The sequence below is a fragment of the Pseudopodoces humilis genome, chromosome 12 (genome assembly GCF_049639895.1).
Source record: "Pseudopodoces humilis isolate 2021_Gansu_Grassland_sample_001 chromosome 12, ASM4963989v1, whole genome shotgun sequence".
NCBI lineage: Eukaryota > Metazoa > Chordata > Aves > Passeriformes > Paridae > Pseudopodoces > Pseudopodoces humilis.
The window spans coordinates 13,803,087-13,819,015 of record NC_142211.1 but is presented as its reverse complement, the minus strand read 5'-3'; the positions used below and the strand labels follow the sequence as shown (position 1 = coordinate 13,819,015).

The following is a 15,929-nucleotide window of genomic DNA, read 5'->3' as shown; positions in this document are numbered from 1 at the left end:
CCTGCGGTACACATGAAAGGTATTTTAGGGAAGACTGTTTGGATTAGACCCATCTCAGACAAAGGCAAACCCATCCGTAGGATTTTTTTTGCTCAAAGACTTGGTTACACTTGGTGGGTAATGCAGAAAAATGGAGAAACCCATTGTATACCACAGGGAAACCTAATCTTAAGCGGGAACTGTGTGTAGGGTTTCCTTGTGTATAAAGCAGCGTTTAAAGAGAGCACTGATTTGGGTATGATGCAGAAAGTAATAGAATAAGGGGTGGATAATGTCTTGGGATGCAATGCAAGATGTAACCAAAAGTATGTATTCTATTATCATCTGTTAAAACCAGGTAGAGCAGTTTTCTTTATCTCTTTCATGACCCATCCCTCATAACTGGGGGATAGCTTCTGTTAATGGGCCATTGAGTCTCACTGCATGACTGATAAAATTGCATCATCCCATTGTGAAATGCTCCACACAGTGGGAGGACCCAAGCATTTCTACCTGTATATCTTTGGAGACTCGAAACACCACAAGCAGCCTTTCTCTGCTGGATCCCAGAAGAGAGACCAGATCCATCTACACCACCACTGGACCTTCAGAGGAAAACTACGCCCTTTTAAAGGATCACTGCTTCAACAGAACCATATCTGTCACTCCAGGAGGACTGCAGCCACCATTTAATTGGACTGCTACCAACACCCTGACCAACAGGGTGTCAGGTTGTATTCTGACTGTCAGTGGGTTGTTTTTTTGTTATTTTCTTTTTTTTCACTACTATATTTTTATTTTAATTTCCTTAGTAAAGAACTATTATTCCTATACCCATATCTTTGCCTGGGAGCACCTTGATTTCAAGATTATATTTTGAAGGGGAGGGCTTGTTTTACATTTTTATTCATTTCAAGGGAGGTTTCTGCCTTCCTTAGCAGACACCTGTCTTTTTCAAACCAAGACAAAGGGGCAGCCAAGTGGGGGCATATGACTTCATTACCTGAAGCTGTAATTGGAGAATTAACCCCTGATATGCAAATAGACCAAACTTTTATCTGTCTGAGAAACTCGTGACCATTGTCCATCTTCGGTGTAGCCTCTGAGAGGCTTCTGACTACCCAAGGCTTATCTATTGAAGGCCTTTAATAAATACCCACATTGTTCTTTTAACTTTGTCTAGCTTCTGCTCTAGGTAGTCACTCCAAGGTATCACTTAGAGAAAGTGAAACCAATACAACCATTTTCCCATACCAAAAGGCAAACCGCAGTATTGTTTGGCATGATGGTGGGATGGCTGGATCATTAATCCAATATTATTTAGGTAATAATCAGTCACATGTGCACAAACATTCTGGAAAATATTGCTTTTGGTAATAGGATATACCAAATAAAATTAGATAAGAATGCTACAGTTGCTAATTTAACACTGCTGGAAGAACAATTACTAATGACTGGTACTTCACATCCATATGTTTTTGCTTTAGGTAATGATTTTTCAAAATATTATAGAAACAGTTTGTATTTTTTATCTGTTGATTCTTTTGTTTTCAAATAATGTATGACCTATGAAGATATGTGTATATGTGTAACTATTCTGTCCTTCTTCCATTTAAAAGATCTGAAATTTGGGTACCTATAAATCTGACTTGTACTTAGGAAGGTTTGGATGGTGTCTTGCAATTGGCTCAAATAGTCCAAGAGGAAATCCAAATGAGTAAGAAATGAGTATGCAAATTTCGGGGTTGGTTAATCTTTGCTATTGTTTCTGCCATAATAATAATAGTGATAGTGATAGTGATAGTGATAGTGTCATGGGGTAGCTTTACCTTTAAGGTGGTTTTGAGAGCTAAGGAAGTTGAAACTGCTGGTGGCTGATGGGAGTTTTTTCTCCTGACCAATTATCAGTCATTTCTAAAATTGACAGCAGTTTTGACCATTAAAAAGTGAATTGAACCTGTGAACACCCCCTTAAGGAGTACAGTCAGAGCTCTCTTGTCCTCCTTTGTTTCTGGCTTTTGAGAAGGTAACAAGGCTCTGTGGTAGCCTCCTCCATCCCCCCCCCCCTCTCGGCCGGACAAGGCCGCAGAGGAAGAAGGGTGGGGGGGTGGGGGGAGGAAAGGAAAGCAGAGCTGGCAGCCTGGTTTGGTTTTCAGTTTCTGCTGCTGGACTGAAACCTGACACTATGAACTCTTGCAGATTTTCTAAAGCTTTTAATTCTTTTACTACCTGGATAAATGTACACATTACTCCTTTTTCCCAGAAAGATAGAGAAAGAGAGAGACAATCAACATGAGGAAGACATCATAAAACCACCAAAAACAGTGAGGAAAAGAGTTAAGTTTTAGATGGGGAAGAGAGAATAAGGAAGATGCTTTACAGCTGAAATATCTTTCTGTTAAAGCTATGGAGATGGACAAGAGTAGTTTAAAGAGACTCCTTTAATTCATGACAGAGTATTGGGAGGAATAGAGTGTTCAAAGTGTGGAATTTTGAGAAAAAGAGAGAGTACTTGTGATACTGTGGGTTGCTGGAACTGGGTAGAGTGAAGATTTTGAAGCCTTGGGGGCAAAGAGAAAACTGTTTTCCAGGAAAGCTCACAGAGACAGATGAAGAAGACTTTTGCCTTTGAATAACTCATCCTTAAAATGACATCCCTAAACTCATGGCCCATACACACCTCAGAGTGATGTGAAATGGGAGGAGAAGAACTGATGACAGATTTCTGGGCAGCTGGCATCAGAGCAATAGAAACTCTAACAAAAATAGTTTTCTTGTGAAAAACTCCATAAGTTAGCAGAAAGAGACTTCTGTTTCTCTACAAAGACTGATGAAAAGACTCTAGCAAGAATTGAGACTGTTTTTAACCACCAAAGTTCTAAAGTTTGTTTGTCTCTATGTTGTCATGTGTACAAAGAAATGGTCAAGTAGTGGGAGATAAAAGGGTTTTCTGGAAGTTTATTCTAGTGTTCTTATTCTTGTAGTTTGTTAATAAACTGTCTTTATTCCTTTTAAGTTTTAAGCCTGTTTTGCTCTTGTTCTAATCCATATCTCACAGCAAGAAATAAGTAATTTTTTTAGTTATTGGTTTAAAACCACAACAGATAGTAATAGTAATAATAATAATAATAATAACAATAACAACAATAATAACAATAACAATAATAATAATAATAATAATAATAACGACAGCCTCTGTGGCTGTCACTGCCTTAACTCATTCCATTGAAACTGTCCATACCGTGGGACAGGCTTTAACTAATATCACAAAAGAATTGCAGACATGCACAAGCATTGATAAAGAAATAATGGCTAGGTTAGATACCTTGGAAAGTGCTCTTATATGGGTAGGTGTGAGAGTTTAGGCTCAAAAAACTCATCTATCCCTGCACTGTGATTTGGAACATATCCATAATTGTTTATGTGTCACTCCTCTTCCATGGAATGACATGGAACAGAATTGGGAGACAGTTAAAACCCTCCTCCACAGGGCCTTTGATAAAAACTTACAACAGAATATACAATCACTTCACACTCATTTAATAGATCAACTCAGAACTTTACAAACTCTGGAGGAACAGGTGTTGACAGATCTGAAAAATTATCTTACTTGGCTAAATCTGAAAAATTTGTTTTCCGGGATAAATTTACGAGTTTGGGTTTTCATTAGGCTGGCTTGTCTGGCAATGATATCCTTTTAAATCTTCTGTTTTGTCCTTTATAATATAATCAGAGCTGTTAAAAGCACACAAAAAGTAGTCATGGTTACCTTAGCCTTATCTATGACCCTAATAAAAAGAAAAAGGGGGAGATGTGAGGAAACAGCAGGCCTGAAAATTCCCGGGAAGCATGGGAGAAAGCAGATTATACATGATCTGAAAACAGGAAAGGTGTCCTGTTTCTTCGAAGCCTGCAAACCTTGAGAAAAATAACAGACTCTCAGGCTGACAGATTTATTACAGGCCTGAAACTGGGTTGCATGCGAAGGACTAAACAGAGATTCTCTCACTGTTGCTGTTGGACACTAAGTAGAATGGTGGATTCAGTCACAGCAGCCCAAACGAGATGCTAAGAAAAGCTTTATTATCCGAACTTTTCAGCTTTTTATAGGATATTACGATACAAGTTTAACATGATTGGTTATTGGTGGGACAAGAGAAAAACACACTAACCACAGCTGTACAGAACTGTTTTGAGAAAATGAGATTATTTACAATAATAGTCATTGAGCGAGAGATGCTCTCAAAAGACTTCCCCTTGGGAACAGATCAGCCACTGACAGGCTGGAACTGTCTCAGAAAAATCAGGCCCACATCACAGAAAAAGTACTGTTTTAACTCTGCAATGAATAGATTCATCTTGCTTTCAGCTTGTGTCTCACATTCATGCACCAACACATGCCAAAAACTAATTTTTCATGGTGTAATTACTTCATTAATATGCACTTGGAGATCCAGAGATAAAAGGACTATCTAAATGCTATTGGTTGTCAGCTAAGTCCCCCACTTTGGAGAAAGTTCAAAAAGAACTGAAAGGTGAGAAACACTACTCCATCTTTGATTTAAACAATTTTATGGGGAGAAGGGAACTTCATTATAAACCACTCATATAGCCACTAATGTGATTCTTATAAATTATACTGCTGTGCTAAATACAACAATCCTAACTTTTTTTTCATGTTTGCCATAAATCAAATAAAGAGCAGATGCAGAAATCTCACAGCTATTTCAGTTTACCATGCTCATTTGTATACTTGACTGACATTCGGAAACAGGAAGTTTGAAAAGGTATCAGATGCCACTGATTATGCAGTGTTCATCTGTTAATCTCAAAGTAAGTAGGATTTTAAGATTTCAAACTCAAGTTTCATCTGGGGAAAAAGCCCTCAAACAAGTACAATACTAATAGAAAAGTTTTATGCTAAAAAAATCTTTCTAGTGTTCTGCTGGGTAGGGATATGAAAGTGGTTTCATACTTTGTGAAAATTGTCTTGTTAAATGCTTTTTACTTCATTTTTGAGACTAGAGATGTGGCAGATTCAGGATTACTTCACAGAATTAAGGGTATGTATTCTGTTTTCCTTTACTACACAAGGGTTTCATTAGGAAAAAAAAAATTATAGCAAGGCGTATGCTAAAAAGAGAACATCTATGTGATAAATCTGGAAGGTATGACAATGAAAAGTGTATGTCACCAAAATTTGCTGAAAGCCTGTCAATAAAACGCCTTAACACCAATGTAGTGTTAAGAAGGGCATTATTTATTGCGGCGTTGGTTGCACAGGGGATAACTCCACCTTGCATGCACATGATCTTCTACAAGTGCATTGATTATATATAGTCACCACATACATATTATAATTTGCTCATTACCATAAAACCCTCCCCAAGTTCCCAGGTTTAATTTTTTCTTATAGTCTTCTTTTGGCTGTACCTGCGTTCCTAAGCCATATGTCTTCCCCTTCCAACTATCCTTGTTGAGAAAGCAGATCCTGCATACCCTATTTCTTGATAGAAGTACACAGGCACAGTAGAAATAGGATTAACCTTTTTGGTATCAATTCCCCTCTTTGAAACTTCTCAAATTCCTTAAGGCCATTTTATAAGTTTAAACTCAGGTTTTATCTATAGTCACATATATTCCTGCAAGATTAAAATTAATCACTTTGTGAATACAACCAATAACAGCACTGATAATTATTACAATTACAATCAAAATTATGATGGTTTCCAGTACTCCAGCCAGCCATCCTTTCAGAGACCATCCTCCTATTTCTTGAAGAATTTTATTAAAACAATTAGTTTCAGAGGCCTTTCAGATAGCATTGCTATCCTCAGAAACTTGCCATATTTTGTTGTTTTTGGGGATGCTCTGTTACATTTGGGATGTGTACACAACAGTGTTCTCTATCCAGTTTTGAATATCCATAAATCCCTTGTTCTTTAGCCAGAAATAGATCCAAGGCCATTCTGTTTTGTAATGTCAATTTAGTATTTCCTTGTATTTGCCTATTTATAATTTGAAATCCCCCTTCTGTGTCTTTGGATAGTTTCTTTACTTGCCAAGTTAGATTATCTAACAAAATTCTATATTCCAGAGGCATGGTGAGAAAACTCTTCAGGGCCTATCTAAACTGTGTGGAAGCTGAAGGCCCTGTCTATTCATACTTGGTGTCTCATTTTACCTTGCTCCAATACTGGGCTTTTATCGGGCTTCTTCTTCAAGTTGGGCATCAGGTTAATAATCTTAAGGTAATTTGTTGGGTGGTCAGTCCAAGCAGGAGTCGGGTGGTCCAATATCCATCTGAAGTATTCCAGACAGTATAACCTGAGGAAGGAACTTGCAGAGACGTAACACAATTTAAAGGTTGGTTAATGAAATTTAAAACTAATTTGGCTATACAGCTTATGGTGCTGGACTGGCTTTCATTGTTTTGTTTTTCTCTACACTGTGGACATGATTTTCTGAGCCTGAGAAAGTTTCAGGCTCTCAGTGGCTAATCTGTTTCCCAAGGGAAAGTCTTTTGGGAAACTTTTCTCTCTCAAGGACTGTTGTGTAAATAAGATTTTAGTTCTCAAAACAATGACACAGATGTTCTGAAATGTTTTTTCTCTTGTCCCACCAATGGGATGAGATAGGTGTTGTTCCTTGTACCAGTCAGGTTAACCTGTATTGGAACACCTTATAAAAAAGGTTGAAAACCCCGAAATAAAGGCTTTTGCCTCCTGAGAAAATTAAACCTCAGCTGCTGTGATATGAACCCTCGCTTTCTACTTTGTGTTCTCTAGTGACATTTGGCGGCCCATCGTGGGTATTGCAACAGTGAACAGAGGTAATACCTTTTCCCCCATGCCCTAGAAAAAGGTTTGTTTTTTTTTGTCCAAATGAGCAGGTTTTTGCCTGCCGTTTTTTCTTTTGCTGGAGAATTTTTTCCAGTGAGCTGAAAGAATGTCAATCACTGCCTTAGCTTCAGAGAATGGGATCATCCTGGACTTATGGACAGACATTCTCCAGAAAAATGCACTGGATATTTCTGAAGCTGATATTAATGCTTTATATTTATGGGGGAAAGAACATGGATGTTTTCCAACCACTGCTGATGCGCTGTTGAAAAGTTGTTGGCAGAGCTTAGGTGACGCCTTGTATCAACTCATGTCAGGCGAATGGGAGGAAGCGAAATTGCTTCTCCCCTGGAAGAAATTTATGACCATGTTAGAGACCACGAGCTCCAGAGCCTCATCAAGGGAGGTCTCAGACTCCAGCTTTGAAGAAGGAGACTGGTCTGATCCAGAAGTTGCTCCGGTAGAGCGTGACTAACGGGAGACGGCATCGGACTTGGACCAGGACAGCCTGGATGGAATTTTTTCCCCAACCCTATCCCTTTGCGAATCTAACCCGGGGGTGGGGAGTCCTTCTTCCGTGTCACATGGGACAGGTGACCAGCAGGAAGGGGAAGGGGGAGGTTCGACTCTCAGAAGCCATCCCTCCCCTGCTCAGTCAGGGTGGCCCTGCCCGGGGCTCGGGAAACCGCAGGTTGGAGGGGAAACAAGTATTCCTCATGCATTTCCTGCGGTGGAGGTGTTTGGAATTCATATTGTAAATATTGGCTTTTCTCAAGTATTATGATAAATGTTATATGCTATATGCTTTTTGCTATATTCTTCTCTCTTAGCAAGATATAGGCCTGAAAGGAATTCTGAACGGTAGGGATATGTTTCATCTGGACAAGGCAAGATAACTCCAACAGGCAAGACAATGGGAGGACCAAGCTGTTATCAGCAGAAGGACAATGGAGACCAGGCTGTTATCAGCAGCCAGGACCAGGCTGTTATCAGCAGCAGAAGGATATGAAGCCCAGCTGCCACCAGAGGAAGGATGAGGGGCCCGGACTGTTATCAACACTGACCGTTTGCAGAAGAAAGGAAACCAAACTCAAAAATAATGATGATCAGCAAAAATAATGATGATCAGCAAAAATAAAAACCATACAGAGCATGTTCTAAAAAGGCGGAACCAGGGAGGGGACATGCTAAATACTTCTTGAAAAAGTTTGAATATGCATTAAACTCTCACAGCAGGATAGGATAAAAAGGGTGTTCCCAAGATACCAGGTCTGCTCTTGGCAGCGCACCAAGGCACCCGGCCGTAACTCTTTGCTTTATTTTATGTCTCTTATTGTCTTTATTAAACCTTTTTAAAATTTTACAGGAGTGAACTTCGTTTTTCACAGAGGGGACCCCAGCAGCTCCTGTTCCACCGGCAGCGACGGTGGAACTGCTGAGGCCGCTCTCCGTGGTTTGCATGAATTGTGGTGTCGCTGCACTGATCTCATCCCCGCAGCCAAACACCGTGGGCATTGGGAATGGTGGAATTTTGTCCGCTCCTCAGGCGCAGCCAGAGAGTGGTCCCTCCACGCTTGCGCAGTCGATGGCCGAGGCGACAGCCGACGCAATCGGGCAGTTAATAGATCTAGCGCCTGTAGGGAATGGGGCGACCTCACTCTGCCCCGTGTGAACTGGCTCGCCGTTCCTTTCCGCGTGGCCCCTTTGAGCAGGGGGGCCGGCAGCGCGGGCCCAGGTGGAAGTGGCGGAACCGACCCGGCCGCCGCTGTCGCGGCCACAGGGGCCGGAGGGATTAGCTCCGCTCCCAGCGTGGGCGGGAGCGCTGGAGCCGCCGCTGCTGCCACGGATGGCGCAGAAGCTTGGTGAGCACCGCGGCACCCCGCGCCTTGGAGGGGGCAGGGAACACAAGCGGAACAAGCGGCTTAACCACCACCGCGGATGGTGTGGGTCCTTTGTTGGAACCGTGTTCCTTCGCGCCCCCCCCCCATCCTGCGCGGCAGAGGCTGGGAGATGCAGGGGTGGCACCACCCACATGGACGGTGCTGGGGCTCCTTTGAGCCCGTCCACTCTACTGGCGCTGGTGTCTGTAGCACCAAGTGGGGGAGGGGGCGGCTCTCTGTCAGCGCCACTCCCTCCCTCCTGCGAGCAGGGTTTGGATGGATTGGCTGGGTCTACTGCAGACCCAGCGGAGGCTGCCACAGACCCAGCAGCTGGCGCTGCCGGGGGCACTCCCCAGGCTGCTGCTGGTGTCGGAGCAGCTGCGTCAGAACCTCCCTTGTTTACAATAGGGGCTTGCCGTGACGCTGCCGCTTAGGGGTGTCTGCTCGGAGTGGAGGACATCGAGAGGGTCCCCATTCCAGCACCCATTGGACACTCCCATCGTGCCTGGTCACAGTGCGTCCCAGAGATCCAAGACGGTTTTGGGATGAGGTCAAAGAAAAAGCTTTGCAAATGGGAAAATGGGATCTCCTTGAGCGTTTTAAGGGAACTGAGGGTAATTTTCCTGACTTTTCACATTCTGCGAAGAACAATCTGTTACAGGACACGCAAACTCCAACCAGATGCCTGTCTCTGCTCCTGTGCCGTCTATGGGGCAGGATCAAAGAGATGCTGTGACCTCACAATGAGGTCTCCAGGCTTTCCCTGTGGTTAAGGGAAATCCTCAAACAGGGCAACCTAACACGCATCAGATTATATCCTTCAAAGCTGTTTTGGACATGAGAGACAAGGTGGCTAGATATGGTCTAGGTTCCTCAGAGGTAATGCAGATGATTCAAGTCATTAACTCTGAGCCACTAGTACCATATGACATTAGGCACCTTGCTCAGGTGTTATTTCAGCCTGTCCAGCTTGAAGTTTTTGAAGCAAATTGGAGTCAGCTGGCCATGAAAGTAGCTGCACATAATCGCCAACTGTCTCACCATGACCCCAGGTATGAGGTTGGAAGGGATCTGTTGACAGGGGTTGAGAATTTTTCTGACCCTGATTTCCAGGTTACCTTCCACCCACAGATGCTGGATCAGTGCCAGCAGACAGGCATTGTAGATCTGATTAAAACTATAGAGTTAGCAGCTCCAAAACAGAGGTTTGTCACTGTAGTCCAAGGGGCTAAGGAACCTTATATGCAGTTTGTTGACAACTATGCATCTTTGGAGAAACAGGTGGACGATCCTGACTTGAGAAAGCTACTGGTCAAACAGCTTGCAAGAAGCAATGCCAATGATGACTGTAGGAGGGTGATAGAGACCCTCCCAGGTGATCCATCCTTACCAGAGATGGTTCAGGCTTGTGCTAATATAGGCAACACAGATTATGAGATAGCTGCCTTGGCTACTGCCTTACCAGCATCCTCAAAAGGGCCAAAGGGTAAGCAGCAGAAGCAGGTAACAGCAACAGCCACCAAAAAGCAGGGGACAGAAGCAGAAAAGGAAAACTCCCTTGTTTCTGTGCAGTTGGTGTGGAAAGCCAAACCACTATGCAGAGGCTTGCACAGCCAAACTAGATGCTAAAGGCCAGCCTTTGCCAAATCCCGGAAACACAAAGCTGAGCGCTTTGGGGAAATGCACGAAGGCATAAGCTTTTCCCCATGTCCCGAAGCTGGTGCACGTCTGCTCAGCTGGTTTGTGGCCAGCACCCGTGGCTCAGCCAGACTTGATGTCTGCACAGCAGCAACAGTAGCCTTGGACTCGTGCGAAGTGCACAGAGTTCCTTTGGATGCCTTTGGACCCTTGGGGGAGGGTAAGAGTGCTCTCCCAATGGGAAGGTCAAGAGACACCCTCCAGGGTATCATTGTGCATCTGGGGCTTATTGATGCTGATTATTCAGGACAAATTTGTGCTATGGTTTCCACGTCCACCCCTCCCCTCACCATCCCTGAGAAAACACACATTGCTCAACTTGTGCCTTTCAAGTCCTCAGTTTCTAGGGCTGCGAGCCGGTGTCGAGGGGACAGCTGCTTTGGATCAACTAGACCACCTCAGGTGCACTAGACTGCGACCCTGACTGACAAAAGGCCTGAGATGTGGTGCACCCTCTGCCTCCCTGGTGCCACCCTGCTGGAGAGCCACCTGCAAGGCCTGATTGACATGGGTGCTGACGTCACTATCCTGGCCTTCTCTGTGTGACCCCCGCAGTGACCTCTGGATCCTGTGGAGTTGCCTGTCGCAGGGTTGGGTGGAACGGCCAGTTGCTTCATAAGCCAGAGGACAGTGCAGATCACGAACTCAGAGGGACAATTGGCTACGGTTCAGACTTATGTCACCACAGCTATTGCTAACCTCTGGGGGTGGGATGTAGTGGCGGCTTGGGAGGTTCGGATGGGAATGGATTTTTGATGGGGACCACTGTGACGAAGGGCACACAGTGTTCCACACCTCTTTTATGGGGGGCAGGGGGACAAACCCACCTGGGAAAACCAGTGGCCCCTCCCAGAAAAAAATGTAGTTGCCCTTCGAGATTTGGTTCAAGAACAAGTTACAAGCTGTACCAATCTGCCAGGTTTCATAGCAGAAGGTAATGCCAGGGCTGACAAGTTGGCTAACCCTGCATGGGTAGCACCTCAGCCTGATGTACTAGCACAAGCCAGAGCATTGCATGAATTCTTTCATCAAAATGCACATACATTGCAAAAGCAGTTTCAGTTGACTCCAGCTAAGGCTGGTGACGTTGTCAATTCCTGTGATGACTGTCACGCGCTTGCTCCGCCTTTACCGGCGGGCGTAAACCCAAGAGGTCTCAAGGCCTTGGAAATTGGCAAATGGATGTTACCCAAGTTACTGAATTTGGAAGGCTCAAGTATGTGCATGTGTCTATTGATGCTTTCTCCTCTGCCATGCGGGCGTCTGCTCACACTGGAGAAAAAACTCTCGATGTCCTTACCCATTGGAGGCAGGCTTTTGCCGTGCTAGGAATATCTTCTACTGTGAAGACCGATAATGGTCCTGCTTACACCTCACAGAAAGTGTGTGTCATAGAGTGACTTTACCTTTAAGACAGCTTTGGGAGCTAAGGAAGTTGAAGCTGCTGGTGGCTGATGGGAGTCTTTTCTCCTGACCAATTATTGGTCATTTCTGAGAATTGGCGGCAGTTTTAACCATTCAGAAGTGAGATCAACTTGTGAACACCACCTTAAGATGTAAAGCCAGGGCTCTCTTGATCTCTTTGGTTTCTGGCTTCTGAAGAGGTAACAGGCTCTGTCTCGGCCTCCTTCCCGCCCCCCCCCCCCCCTCCCCCCCCCTCCAGGCCGGACAAGGCCACAGAGGGCGGGGGGGGGAGAAACAGAGCTGGACGGCCTGGCTTGGTTTGCAGTTTCTGCTGCTGAACTGAAACCTGACACCATGAACATCTGCAGCTTTCCAAGACTATTTTAACTCTTTTACTATCTGGATGAGACGTACAGATTACTCCTTTTTCCCAGAGAGAGAAAGAGAGAGAGAGACAATCAACATGAAAAAGATATCATAAAACCATCAAAGACCGTGAAGAAAAGAGTTAAGTTTTAGATGGGGAAGAGAGAACAAAGAGATGCTTTATAAGCTGAAATATTTTTCTGTTAAAGCTATGTAGATGGACAATAGTGTTCTGAAAAAACTCCTTTAATTCATGACAGAGTATATTGGGAGGAATGGAGTGTTCAAAGTGTGGATTTTGAGCAAAAGGTGGAGTAATTGTGATACAGTGAGGTGCTGGAACAGAGGGGAGAGAAGTAATAGTTGAAGATTTGGGGCCATTGTAGAGGCAAAGAGAAAACTTCTGTTTTCCAGGGAAGCTCACAGAGACAGATGAAGAGAACTTTTGCCTTTGAATAACTCATCCTTAAAATAATGTCCCTAGACTCATTGACCCATACACACCTCAGAGTGATGTGAAATGGGAGGAGTGAACTGATGACAGGATTTCCAGGCAGCTGGCATCAGAAAAATAGAAAGCTATAACAGAAATAGTTTTCTTGTGAGAAACTCCATAGATTAGCAGAAGAAGACTTCTGTTTCTCTACAAAGGCTGATGAAGACTCTAGCAGGGACTGTTTTAAACACCAAAGTTCCAAAGTTTTTTTTGTCTCTATGTTGTCATGTAAACAAGGGAATGGTTGAGTAGTGGGGGATAAAAGGGTTTTCTGGAGGTTTATTCTGGTGTTCTTATTCTTGTAGTTTTGTTAATAAACTTTCTTTATTCCTTTTAAGTTTTAAGCTTGTTTTGCTCTTGTTCTAATCCATATCTCACAGCAAGAAATAAGTAAGTTTTCTAGTAATTTTTTTAGTTACTGCTTTAAAACCATGACAGCGTGGCAGTTTATGCAGATGTGGGGTGTTTCACACAAATTTGGCATTCCACATTCTCCAACTGGTCAAGCCATTGTTGAACGTGCTCATGGTACTCTGAAGCAGGTTCTTCAAAAACAAAAACAGGGAATGCAGGGTGAAACCCTGCAAAGTCGATTGGCAAAAGCTTTGTATACGGTCAATCATCTTACGGTGCTGCAGAATTCAAATAACCCTGTTATCTTGAACCATCACCTTTCTTTGCAGGCTTCGGGCGAGACGCATCAGCCTTGAGCGAATGTTCGGATGCGAAATTTGACCACCAAGCAGTGGGAAAGCCCATTTGAACTTATCGCTCCAAGTTGTGGGTATGCATGTATATCCACAGATAATGGGGTGCACTGGGTTCCTACAAAGCGTGTCTGTCCTGACCTGCAATTGCAAAAGCAGAACCAAGCCAACAGGCAAACCAAAGGCCGTGACCAGGAGGAATGTCATCAAGTGGAGGAACCTTCGAGTGATTAAATATGGTTACTAAATGTGAGCAGCAAGCAGGGAGCACAGTGCCTGTGGAAAAACAGGCCGCATAACTTTCTCACTGTTGCCTGAGAAAGCGGCCTGGGAAATCATAAAGAGGAATCAAAACAATCCTCTGAGATAGAAGACAGCCTTACAGGTACTCCTTGCCGAGCTCCGGAGCCCCAGCTTCTGTGTCTCGTCGTCCGAATCCAAGCGGAAAGTTTTTCCACTGTGTCTAGCAAGGAGAAACTGTGCCAGGAGAACACATTTGTCAGGAGCTTGCCGTGGCAACTGGCGCAAACACGGATTTTCAGCACATTCATCGGCACTGCTCTTTCTTGCACAACCTGAAATGTGCTGTCAGATGGCTGTGCTCCTTGTCAGCTCGAAGCACCAGCATGCACGTTCAAGTTTGCAAGCACTAAAGAGCCACAGAAAAGCGTGGCACAGCAAAATGGGCCAGGAAAAAGCATTTGCTTCATGTGTCCTTGTTGTCACCCAGGAATAGGTAGCAGCACAAAGAAGCTGTGGCTGAACTTCTTCCAGACGACAGCTAACGTCATTTCGGGAAGCAGGCTAGCCACAGCTATGTTCCTCTTGCAGTCCGAAAGCTTTGCACACAAGCTGGCTGCTAAGCGCCTTCGTTCACCTTTTATCAGCGCTCACGCTTTGCCGCTCCCAGACACAAATTGGTGCCATCTCACACACATGGTTCGCTGTGCCGGCTGCCAAGTGCTCCGGTACCCTGCTTCTGCCGAAAGACACTCGCCTCTTGCAGTTACCTCCTCAGAGCTCCGGAGCCTTGCAATCTGAGTCTCTTGGTATGAATCCAAGTGGAAAGATCTTCAACTGCATCTGGCAAGGAGAAACTGTGCCAGGAGAACACATTTATCAGGACCTTGGCCCTGCAACTTGTGCAAACATGGATTTGCAGCACATTCAAACGGCCCAGCTCTTTCTTGCACATCTTGAAATCTACTGTCAGATGGCTGCGCTCTGTGTCAGCTCAAAGCACCAGCACGCACATTCGAATTTGCAAGCACTAAAGAGTCGCAGAAGAGCGTGGCACAGCAAAATACGCCAGGAAAAAGCATTTGCTTCATGTGCCCTTGTCGTCGCCCAGCTTGTGGTGCTGTGTTGAAAGTCTTGGCCACAGGAGAATTAATGCTGCGAAAGTGCATCTCTCCTGGCTTCTTTCCCTGCACGACACTTGCACGAATGAGTTGTGTGGGCAATGGAAAAATCAAAAATTCTACAGATGCTGAAGATTTCAATCTGCAGGCTTGGAATGGGTTTGGCTTAATGTAATGATGAAGGTCCACAAACATTAAGCAGAAATATTATATACTTATGTTCCTACAGTTATAGGTAAGACACTGCTCCTCCTTGTCTCATTCCTGAGCATCTCCTGCCTGCCAGGTGGGCTAGGACCTGGTTCCGCAGCCACCTCAGCGATGGTGACACGTTCTGCTCCCTGAGGAGGCTCTGCCCAGCCAGGGACCTCACCAGCCACTTTGTGATGACGTGAGTGGACGCTCAGGCTAAAGCCACTGCCTCAGCCCCAGGTTCACCGTGTCTGAGGGTCTCTCCTCCTTGTGTGGAGGCTGGTGCTGGGAAAACAGGGTCCCAATGGGCAAGTATGGAATTCCAATGTTCTTGGCATTTCTCCAGCTCAGACACTTCCACGTCTGCAGCAGTGTCATCTTCCACCTCATTCTTTTTCCAAGTGTGACGATACACATGAGATGATGCTTGAGGTTTGTTCTTGTCTTTAATCTTTTCTAGAGGAAGAAAATCACCAGCAAAACAAACAACTGATACTCCAAAGGATTTTCCCGTTACAAAATGGTGCAGGTAAGGTGCTCTCCTGCCTTGATTCAGTTGTTACAATTGCAAGCACCAGCCTCGTTTAGCAGCCTCCCGGAGCCTGCTCTGGTCAAAGGGGCTCCGGGAGCTCCCAGGCACTCCAGGCTGGAACCCTATTCCAAACTGGATGACCCAGCCTGGAGATGAGAGAAGCTCCTTAAGCCTGGAGCAGCACAACCCACACAACACCGTAAGTTCCAAAAACTCTCTTCATGTCTTTCTGAGGAGTTTTAAAGGATGAGAAAAACTTTAGGAAAGTTAAAGCTTTTACAGTATCCCTTAAATACATGATACTTTCTTAACTGATACAGAACATTTAAACAAACCTACAGAAGCTTTAATGTGCACCAAAAGCAGTTGTTGCTGCAGGAAACCAGTGTTGGTTTAAGATCTCCCATGCCCAAGTTCCTTGCACTTTTTTTTCACAGGGAGAACAAGGAGTTACACAAGTTCTGATCTATTT

General features: G+C 44.4%; 1 protein-coding gene across 1 annotated transcript; it reads left to right on the top strand.

Annotated features, from left to right (window-relative positions):
- The first annotated feature begins 9,583 nt into the window (after window positions 1–9,583).
- LOC148183401 (endogenous retrovirus group K member 8 Gag polyprotein-like) lies at window positions 9,584–15,128 on the top strand. The gene is made up of 3 exons (XM_088061469.1): window positions 9,584–10,187; window positions 14,103–14,340; window positions 15,020–15,128. Exons 1-3 carry the CDS (start codon window positions 9,584–9,586, stop codon window positions 15,126–15,128), a joined length of 951 nt encoding a protein of 316 aa, XP_087917595.1.
- Window positions 15,129–15,929: the final 801 nt, after the last annotated feature.

Coding starts and splice junctions, on each gene's coding strand:
- LOC148183401 (XM_088061469.1), top strand. CDS start 9,584: ATGCAGATGATTCAAGTCATTAACTCTGAGCCACTAGTACCATATGAC. Junction 10,188..14,102: donor ATCCTCAAAAGGGCCAAAGG/GTAAGCAGCAGA, acceptor GTTGTCACCCAG/GAATAGGTAGCAGCACAAAG. Junction 14,341..15,019: donor GCCGGCTGCCAAGTGCTCCG/GTACCCTGCTTC, acceptor CCTGCCTGCCAG/GTGGGCTAGGACCTGGTTCC.